Below are 11240 nucleotides of genomic sequence, written 5' to 3'. Positions count from 1 at the left end.
GATTTGAACTGCATTCAACCTGTCCTTTCTCGGCGATGAGGTTGACTAATTACGTTTACGTCCATAAGATTGACTGATTTTCAACATTAGTGATTGGGCATTTCGAAGAAGTGTTTCCTCAATGTGCTATCTTAAGAATTTCCTTTAGTGCTTACGATTGAGTTTCTAACGACACCTTTGTCAATGGCTAACATGCAGTCCATGCATGTGGTGGGCGTGAAATTATGTTGCAAGAATCTGACATTAAGCTCACTGCGCTTCTTCTACTATGATGAAAGACCGCTTTTTTTTAACCAATCAAGGTTCTCGTTACCTTGAAACTCCAGTCAAAATTTATTATTTTAACCAAAGTTTTAGATAAATGGGAATAAAAGACTTTGCAAAGTGCTCTGAAAGGGAAAGAAGGGGGCTCTTAAAAGGGGAATGGGGGACAAGTCTTATTAGAGGACTCAGCAAGTTAGGCTTAGCTCGGTGAATTTCCATAATTTTTTGATTGATTACCCACAGTAATAAGCCTCAACATCTTTCAAATTAAATCGTAAATCCTTAATTTCATCAAAGATATAGAGGCTTTTGCCAGGCAACTGAGAATTAAAATGCGTCCATAGACAAGCAAGAATACTTACAACCGAGCTCAAACGGAAAAGGAAAGTATACTATTTCTGGACAAAATCAGTCTGGCAATTTAATGATATTGATATGTTGAAGACACTGGGTGTAGATCTTGGAGAAATCACTTAAATACAACAGACTGCCAATAACCATTGTTAGATAGTCAATGTTTTGCGATGTATATGAGGTTCAGGACCCCGTCCTAGGAAGTCATTTGCATCGCAACTTTAAAAAACGCCTTAGTCGTCAATCGTTAGAGAATTTATATTTGAGGAGGGAACGTCAGATTCAACGTATCACTACTAATCATCCCTGACAAAAATATAAGGAACTTTTAGATATCTTTAAGCAAATCCTGAATCGATCCGAGACTTAATACCATCTCTTTTTTCGAAAATTTTTTGTATAAACATATATGTGAACACTGGGCACCTTTTTAGAAGTCAATGAACAATTCTGCTTATTCCTAGTCACCTCACAGTTTTCTGGGCTTACAGCGTCGTTCATAACTCATACGCGCCCAGAAAGTTGACAGTATGATCACCTTCTACGGTGCCATGACCTAGAAGTCTAACTGTGATTACGCTTGACTTTTTCATCACAAAAACAGCACCAGAGTAGGTGGCTTCTTCACCTTTTACAACTTTTGATAGGTGAATATTTCCATTGATCAGGATTTCGAATCCTGTCCTATCGTTGTCAGTTTGAAGGAAATGAAATTGGCAGTACACGAAGTAGCGACCGTCCCGTGGAATTTCCAAAGATGTGTTGGTGGATTTTATCCCTCCTGCCAAATGTGAAGTTGGACACTCCGAGCACCAGCGGGAATATTCTGCTCGAAAATAAAGAGACATAAGGATATACATACATACATACATACATACATACATACATACATACATTCATACATACACACATACATACATACATACATTCATTCATTCATACATACATACATACATACATACATACATACATATATATATATATATAGATATAGCTATATATATATATATATATATATAGATATAGCTCTTTGGCATACAAAGCTTTGCTTTCATGTCCAAATTGAGCACTCTAACTAGGATGAGTCATTGCTCTGCAATTGCGCATGCTCGCTAGTGTACTCTAGTTTGAGCACTCTGGCATGGCTTAGACGATACCACAAAGGTTGGATCGTTTGGGGTGACCATATTGGTTCTCCTCCATCCTAGCATTAGCACTGCACTGATGAGGCCCAGAAGGCCGAAACAGTACTGTCTGCAGTTAGTTATATATATATATATATATATATATATATATCGCAAGTCGTTAGTGGAACTCTCAGGCCAACAAAGGTGCACCGCGCCAGGAGGATCAATAAAGATTCGCAGTCCAAACCTCGCAGCAAACACGAACGTAGAAAGTTTAAAAATTGCAAGGATGGACAACTTCTGACGTCAAAAATATAAAGAATTTTAATAAAAAACGTTTCGGTCAGAGACCTTCTTCAGTTATTTACAACTTTTGAGATGAAAAAGAGCGTTAAATAAGATCGAAGTGCTAATTAATACATAATTAAAGATATATATATATATATATATAAATAGAATAAATGTTTGAAAAGAAAATTTTCCCTGAGCGGGATTTGATCTCGCTCAGGGCAAATTTGATCCCGCTCAGGGCAAATTTTCTTTTCAAACATTTATTCCATTTAAGTATGATTACTTGGGGTGTACAGGGTCAGGGTTTCCCTCGTATAAAGAACATATATATATATATATAAATTCTTGGACTTGATTTGAATGTATTTCGAAGAGCGCTCAACTCTTAGAGGAGCATTGATAATTATAACGAACTGGTTCAAGACTTCAGATGCAGTTCATCGTTTTATTACGACAGCTCTGTTTCGTATGGTCGAAAATGACCACACTCATCAGGTAATTTCACATCCTCGGAGACCCAGGGGTTGTGAGTCGATTTCAAGTTAAGGGCAGAAGAGCCCCTGGGGACATTGTCTTACAAGACTAGTTCCAAACGGTCGCAGTCGTTCTGTCATGTGATTGGTGCCAGAAAATCTTTTTGTTTTTCTGCCCAATCAGAGTGAAGTGTGCTTTAGAGTCCTTTCGTGTGTTTTAACACGCACATATACAAGAAGATAAGTTGCTCGCTTTGGTTGTTTGGGCCGTGCGACGGAGCATTGCTCGAGGTGAAAAGTCTCAGCCTCAGAACACAATGTAAGAGAAATCGACCAGATTGTCCGCAAAAATCTCACCGGAAATTATACTGAATACTTTCGCAGGTATCATAAGAGAACGTGTACAAAAGTTTGCGAGGTTCGTTTAAAACACGATGGTTGCAAGCGTTGATATGTCGCTTTAAACGTTAAACGAGATGTAAGCTTAAACCTTTCTAGATTTTTTGTACAATTTGCTGTTACTGAAACTTTGCCAATCTCGTGAAGTTATTTCGTCGCACGGGCCACGCAGGTATGTCGAGCAACTTGCGCTTATGCTTACTTAGCTTTCTGTGCACGCCAAAAATGATCTAATCTTTGCTTTGTAGTGAAGTCTTTCACAATATGGCCAAAGTTGCAGAGAACGTTAAGTTCGTGGACGACCTCCAGCAAGCGCTTACAGAAAGCTTAGCAGTGTTTCCGGTTAGCTAATTGAAATCTGAACAAAAACTAATTATCGAGAACATTGTGGGAAGGAGAGATGTTTTCGAACAGTTACCGAAGGGGTTTGGAAAGAGTTTAATCTTAATCCTAACCCTAGTTTAATCCTAGAGTGTTCAGATTCTCGAGCTCGAAAGGCCACGGATTCTCTTGTACTCCCTTGGTCATTGTCATTTCACCTCACTTGTCGATTGTTGAAGACCAATTTAAATACCTTTGATCATTGGGAATCGATGCTGCCTTCATAGGGGAAAACAAAACCAAAGACAAGGAAATAGTTGATGGAAAGGGCGGGTTTGCTTTATTGTAAATGTCAGCTCAGTAAAGGGTTATCTACCCACATCTAATAAACAAAAGTTTCCACACTTAGCTTTTTCTTTTTTTTTTTTTTTTTTTTTTACATTTTGGCGCGCACAGAAAGCTGCGTAAGTGCCAGTTACTCGACATACCTGCGTAGCCCGTGCGACGAAATAGCTTCACGGGATTGCAAAAATTTCAGTTACAGCAAATTATACAAAAAATTGATACTGGTAGAAAGATTTAAGCTTACATCTCGTTTAACGTTTAAAGCGACATATCAATGCCTGCAACCATTATGTTTGATACGAACCTAGCAAACTTTTAAACACGTTCTCTTGTGATTCCTGCGAAAGTATTTAGTATAATTACCGGTAAGATTTTCGCGGACAATCTGATCGATTTATCTTACATTGTATGCTGAGACTAAAACTTTTCACCACAGGCAAAGCTTTGTCGCACGGCTCAAACAAACATAGCGAGCGATAGAGCTTCTTGTATATGTCCGTTTTAAAACACACGAAAGGACTCCAAAGCACACTTCACTCTGATTGGGCAGAAAAAACAAAGATTTTCTGGCACCAATCACATGACAGAACGACTGCGACCGTTTGGAACTAGTCTTGTAAGACATTGTCTCCAGGGGCTCTTCTGCCCTTAACTTGAAATCGACTCACAGCACCTGGGTCTCCGAAGATGGTAATTTCAACGATTGACCGTTAACTTACAATTACTGGCTATAAAAGCTGGAGCACGGTTGCTACTGGAGATATAAAGACAACGCTACTTATCCATATAAGTCATGTGACTGGTATGCATAATTTCGGAGATTGTTACTTGATTATGAAGTTTTTAAGGAGGTATCCGTTTCTATGGGGGCATGAACTTGCTAACTCATTTCGCTTGTTTAGACTGCAAAGTTCCTTTTTACATATAATCGTGAGTTTTTCAAAAAAACATCAATTACACTTCTTAGTGATGTTGTTGTACGGTTTGCATTGTTTGATGATTTTCCACGCTAGCTTGAAAGGTTTGTTATTGTCCTTCAGTGTCCATATGTGTTTAGATAATTCAGTCTCGTGTCTTTTGTTTTGGTGTCGGAAGGAGGCTGTGTGGTTTCTGTACCGTTCTTTAAAGTTTGTCGCGAGTCCGACGTATGAATCAGTTGACGTTTCAGTTGTGACTGTTGCTTGGTAGACTACGTTTGATGTGAAGTATTTTCCCTCTAGGGGGCATTGGTCTTTTTTCCGACAGTTGCATTCTTTGTCTAGTGTTTGTGGTGAATTTTGTGACTGGTTGTAATCTGATAGTAGCTTTTTGTTGTGTGACGCGATGATGGTTTTTCGGGAAGCATCTGTCAACAATATTTAAGAACTTTCTTTCCAGATTGGTCTTCACGTTGGAGTTCCATGGTGGATTATACCATATCGCTTTTCTTTTGCGATTTTTGTTGCGTTTTTGGGCTGGCTGTGGATCATATGTAAGCTTAAAGTCGTAGCCACTTTCGTAGAGGGCTTTTTGGTAAGGAGGGCTGGCGTTCTCGAAAACTTCTTTGCTTGATGATATGCTGGTTAATCGCTTGTTTATATTTTCCGGGATGTTCTTTAGCAGTGCAGGTGGGTGGTTACTTTGACTGTGAACATAGAGGAGTTTGTTGTTCGGTTTCACGAATGGGTTGTAGGATTCATTTGTGAGGTCGAAGTTTACATCTAAAAAATTGATTGCTTTCTTATTAGCTTCGATGGTGATCTTCAGGCCATTAGACTTGAAAATTACGAAACAGAGCTGTCGTAATAAAACGATGAACTACCTCTGAAGTCTTGAACCAGTTCGTAATACTTATTAATGCTCCTCTAAGAGTTGAGCGCTCTTCGAAATACATTCAAATCAAGTCCAAGAATATATATATTCCTATATATATATATATATATATATATATATATACATAGAAAAAACTAAATTTATGCATCTTTGTCTATGGCCTAATGACTTACCCAGACCGTCTGAGAAACGAAATGCTTTACCATCACTCGTCACATGAATAGATGGCTTCTCCTAAACAGAAGGCAAAATGATCAAATGAATTAACTTGACCAATCATAATCAACAACTCACTTGTCAATCAATAGGTCAATCATTCAATCTTCATAACCAACTAATATTCTTTGTAGAAAGTGCAACGCCATGGAACGGTGAAGTAGCTTTCAATTTGTCTCCATTGTTCAACTGGTTTTTTTGCGATTATTATTTCAAATCTTACCTCCTTGTACGCAGTCGTTGACGAAGTTACAACACCACGAGTATCAGACGCTTCAGTACACCCCTTGAATTCAAGTTGCATTTGGAAGGAGGAAAAAAATTATGATAACTTGAGACTTCACAATGTTTTCTTTTGTCGCTTGTGAGCTCAACTACCTCGTCACATACCCATATACCACATCCACTGCAAATTTGAAGTTTAATTTGAAAAAACTGAACAGCTAGTTTTCTTCATCAAAGAAGTTGTCCTTTTCTTGCTCAGTTGTTACCAAATCTAGCTTTGCGACAGGTTCCTCACACTTCTGTTCTCACCCAAAAGAACTGCTACTATGCACTAAAAAGTATCATCCCATATGGCAGACAAAACACAAGTCCTAGTTTACAATAGATGGAGTCAACCTTAGACAAGAGTAGACTTGGTTGTATCATTACATATCCTTTAGAGTACGAAAAGGAAGATGAAACATGTTTTGCCTATGAGCAAGTACAGCACACCCGGACTTAAGGCTACGGTACTGACGTTTGGTGTATGAACTCAAATAACAGATAGATTAACTAACCTTTGATGATCCAGAAGATCCGGGTGGTCCAGGAGGACCAGGATAGCCAGGGTCACCCTGTGATAATTAAAAACTCATTCATTTATCTTATTATACATTGGTTTATTTTAATATTTGCCTCTAGATCTCACTTTGGATCGTTTCAGTTTTGAACTGCTAAAATGACGCTGAGAAAATAAATTCAATGCTTGCCAATTTATAATCATTATGAGTTATGTTCGTTAAAAGTGTAGTAAGGATTAAACTTATAGCAGTTTCTTACTTTTACACCGTCCCTTCCATCTCTGCCATCCTTTCCATCTTTCCCATCTCTTCCGTCTTTCCCCTTCAATAAAGGAGCCATCTTTTTTATCAAATCTTCAAGCGACAGCGGATTGAAATCCAGTGGCTTTGCGTCCTTAGAGCTTCTCGACAGAGAAATCACGTCCTTAAGATATTTCGAAAAAAATGTATCAACAAACAAATAGGAAGAAAAAACGCAAATGAGCAATAACGGGAGCATTTCGACCAAAGTACAACGATTAGGAACACACCAAGGAAGAAAAAGACACCAAAACATAAAAAAAAAATGCCAAATACCATTCTCCAATAAATTTTGAATGTGATGATTGTTCCTCTTACATTTTCGTGTAGACTTTTTTTATCCCGTATGTATTCCCTGTCTTCATTCCCCGGGCCAGCCGTAAAGTGGTGAAATCTGTCTGAATTCTCACCAACACCCATGTAGTCATTTAACGTACCCAGAGCCTCAGGAAGCTGACGTTTGTCAACTGAATGTTCTTTCTCCGTTCCAAATGAATCTTCCTCAATATGTAGTTTGCTAGCCAAGTTGGCAGTTTTGTCGTGGATATTCCTCTTCACTTGGTCGTCATATCTCGGTTCAATACTCCGTCGTCGTCGCACAAGATGCAGAGCCTCGTGTACCAAAGCGCTTGGGTTAGCTGCAAGTTCTTTTGCCTTATGTTTAGTTAACCCTAAGGCAGCTGCACTTGCGTTGTCGTTGAACTTTGCCCTTTGGCCTGTCACCACAAGGACTGTAGCGGATATCAGTGAGAGCAAAACCTTAAATTTTGTTGGAAATTTCATCACTGATGCTTACAGCAGACTTAAGGCATTTCTGAAAAAGTCACCAGAGAAAAAAAGGAACATATCTTAATAAAGAGAACCGTCGACTGTGCATCCCGAAGCTAAAAAAAATAAATAAAACAATAACAACATCAACAACGACAACAACAGCACCAACTGAAACATCAAGTCCGACTGGCTAACCAACTAACCGACTGACCAGCGGTCTAACATATCACATTGGTTTATTATCACTCTTTGTCTTCTAACATTGTCAGATGGCTGATCGGGTCAAATGACTTCCAAAAGCATTCATTAAATCAAACAGATGGCAAACTCACTACTGTCTTTATTTTTCTCCCTTTTACGTCCTATGATTCTTCTGACCAAAGGAAAATTCACCGCTATGCTTACCTCAAACATTTTAATCAAACTAAACGAGTGTTAGCCCCGAATTACTTTTAAAACGACATTCGCGATCCTTTTACCATGAAGTGTCTTGGATCTCAAATGAATAATTGAGGTACACTGTTTATTTTATACGAGAACTACAATTTTCAATAACAGAAGTCACTTTGTGTCAAACTATGTTTCACCTAAAAAAGCGGTTTTACAGCTGTTAAATTCTACGAAGAGGCTATTCGGGTTTCCCCTATTGGTATAAAAGATAAAAAATATGTCAGTGCTAGAGGGGAATGCTCGTTTAGTTTCTTAATTGGATTAAAGTTCTATTTTATTTCGTACACAAACTCAATAAAGCGGAAAATCTGATCAGACAAAAGCCCTTCATGGCATACAACATCTTTTCGGTCGCTAGTTCCACTGATGGCAACTAAAAGATTGCAGTGCGAGACAGTTTGAGACACTAACGAACAAATCTATGGTGGACCGTCTTAGGTCAAACTCGTTTTTTCCCTTACTTTTCTACCAATTCTTACTTTGGTTATCTGGGAAAATGGATATTTTATAATTTCCTCAGTCGTCTTACGCCTCTTGCAACGATTAAGTTACACCTCATTAGCTGCCTTTACAATATTTGATAGTGTCTTCAGGTTTCAGTTTTTAAAATAGGAATTAATATCGTTTTCTTGGGCAATTCAAGGTTCAGTGAACTTTGTTCAAATCAGTGGTGACAGTTTTCAAGTGGGAGGTAATTGGAAGCCGTGAAAAAGCACGAAATTGTCCCATGCCACCCGCAAAGGCAAATGCTTGTTTAATGCAAATATCCAAACATCAGCTGATGCCAGCACAAGCATTGACCATGAGTAGTACAGAAAGAGATCTTTTATCCTATTTTGAAGGATTTACTTTTTCAAAACCTCATTTAAAAAAGAAAGAAGAGACGTTAACTGAAGCTGTGCCTTATTCACTGGCGATTTGTTAAGCTGTTTTTAGGGCAGGTGCCCTATAGGGGGTCAACAGTTCAAATGAAACGATATCACCATTGTGATAAATATAATAAATTAAGTGACGCCCTATTTAAGAGTTGTTTTGGGAATATTAACTAATAAATGAGCTGAATTAGATTTTCTCTATATTGAAATAATGGCTAAGAGAGCATCTGTGAGCTGTTGAATAAGTATCTGCTGTATTTTTCCATTACATTTGGGTGGAGTCATCTCACTGACTAGCCGAACACCATCTACACAGATCAAAATCTAAGAAGCGAGGACTGAAAACGAGCCGCATCTAATTCAAAGTGAACAATATGGTTTTAAAAGTTTCCTTCGTCATCCAGAATTCTCAGCAGTTGTCCTACTCCCTAGGATTCTAATTACCTACCAGTCGATACATATCTATATATGTATAACTTAACCATCATAATGGTAGACATGAACAGGTTGTTATCTTTGCTGCTACGATAATACTATAATGCCACATGTCTTAAAACAGAATTTTATCTTTTCCCGAGTTCCTTACGATAAAGGAGCACACCCTGTTTGGAATGAGCTCTCGTCCCTGAGTCAGTCTTATTGACGCTTTCAAACAAACTCGTTCCTATAGAGCAGGTAGTACAATGTTCACCAATTTAGCTGGTGTTGCTCTCGAAACCATTTTTCAATTTCGACTCTTCAGGTAATTACCGACTCTTCAAGTAATTACCGAGTTTAAACTTACCTGGATAGCTTCCAGTCACTCTTTGACTTGTTTCGAACATCTCAAAGGGTGCTTTGGAGTATTTTGCACCCGAAAAATCACATCCGTGCTTCGTTAAACTCAAATTGTGTTCCTCCGAAGTATTACTAATTCTTACAGATGCAAAACAGGTGGTTGTCAGACATTCACTCACTCGGGGTAAATAATTTCAAGAAAAAAAAAAACAACAATCGAAATAACCTGACAAAGTTACGCCTATGTTGAACATAAGCAAAGCAGTCTTTAATTTTCGAGGAAAAGACATTTGAAATACTTTTTTTATTAGATTTTTTTACTAAGAGAGCACTTGAATGCCCAGAGGTTGGTACCAGCATGACACTCTTTACGCTTGACCAAGATGAAAACAGGGAACATTTACTTTGTTTACCATTGCTATTTTCTAAGCGAAAGGTTTCAATAAAGTGGTTTGCACCTATATCCCCTTCGTTCAATAAAGGCATTTATTAGTTTAACAATATTTTTGCCGAAGATAATTGAACGGGAATTACATAATTACGTTGTATATACGATAAAGAGTGCAAATTAGTTGTGGCAATTAGATTTCAAGGGAATCACTGAAACGTCAAAAACAAACAAAAACAATCACTACTGTTATCAAACCGTAACTACACCGTTTCAATGAAGTAGAGAAATTCACCAACAGGAAACTTTTCACCATTCTAATGGCGATTACTCGAAGAGAAGCATTTTAGGACTTGAATAGATATGATAAGTAAATAGCTGTCATTTTAAAAGTTTTGGCTGCATTTATAATTAGTAACTCCAAATTGAAACACACGTTATCTTGGACGCATAACTATTTGGAGTATATTTCAAGACAAATAGCGTTAAACAACAAATAGTGGAGAGTAAGCTGGGGAAGTTCCTCATATTACTTACCTTTCATATGTATTCTTCCATGTGCAATTCTTATTGTAAATAAGAAATTCTGGACAAAGGATGCGTTAAAGTTGATGCCTTTTCTCCAACGGATTTAGCTACTACTTTTTTATAGTCGTAAAATGTTAAAGCTTGTCCTACTATTTCTTTAATATACGGGATTTACCTGTGTACTCCTCGACTGATATGATCCTACTCAGGGTATGACATAATAGTTTGAGGCTATCACCTTACTTAAGTAGGCGTTAAGAGTAGAGGATCGAAGCTCTTAGCACCTCCATGTTGCACTTTCCTTTAGTCTTTTTTATATTTTCTCTTTTTTCTTTGCTTAGAACACGACTTAACTCTTTCAATCGGAAGGCCGAACCAACGCATGACCGTTTGTTATCATATCGCTGGCAGGCAGCGCCCATGGGCAATATACCTTATTATAGGAAATTAACAATGCATGTAATTAACGCGAATTTTTGAAATTCGCGTTAATTTTATGTATCTTAATTTATCTCATTGTTAATTAAAATTACGTTAATTGAAAGCATCGTTATTTAAAGACACCTTTATCATAAGCAAAGCTACAATTCCTCTACGTCACCGTCAGAGTCGGTTGATGCATCATCATTTAATATTAAGTTTAAAATGTCCTTAGATTCATCAGTGTACCGATCGTCTTCTCCGAGGGGATAACTCACTTCTTCAAATTTCTTGCGCAAAATGTCTATCGCATTTTTGTCATCCCATTTCACGGTCACTGCAAT

The 11240-nt window shown here is 37.8% G+C and overlaps 1 protein-coding gene across 4 annotated transcripts; it reads right to left on the bottom strand.

The window, feature by feature from the left end:
* Positions 1-659: 659 nt before the first annotated feature.
* On the bottom strand, positions 660-10792 carry LOC111335619 (uncharacterized). Of its 4 annotated transcripts, none has more exons than XM_088726197.1 (7): positions 10652-10792; positions 7006-7501; positions 6647-6811; positions 6385-6441; positions 5826-5888; positions 5560-5620; positions 660-1444 (listed from the first exon to the last, which is right to left on the bottom strand). In XM_088726197.1, exons 2-7 carry the CDS (start codon positions 7468-7470, stop codon positions 1116-1118), a joined length of 1140 nt encoding a protein of 379 aa, XP_088582323.1. In that variant the 5' UTR covers positions 7471-7501; positions 10652-10792; the 3' UTR covers positions 660-1115. The 4 variants fall into 4 exon arrangements, with proteins under 4 accessions (XP_088582323.1, XP_022797316.1, XP_022797314.1 ...); XM_022941581.2 differs by lacking the exon at positions 10652-10792 and adding an exon at positions 10486-10633; XM_022941579.2 differs by lacking the exon at positions 10652-10792 and adding an exon at positions 9568-9717.
* Positions 10793-11240: the final 448 nt, after the last annotated feature.

This window comes from Stylophora pistillata, chromosome 7, assembly GCF_964205215.1.
Source record: "Stylophora pistillata chromosome 7, jaStyPist1.2, whole genome shotgun sequence".
In the NCBI taxonomy this organism is placed as follows: Eukaryota; Metazoa; Cnidaria; class Anthozoa; order Scleractinia; family Pocilloporidae; genus Stylophora; species Stylophora pistillata.
This window is presented reverse-complemented; position numbering and strand designations above follow the sequence as displayed.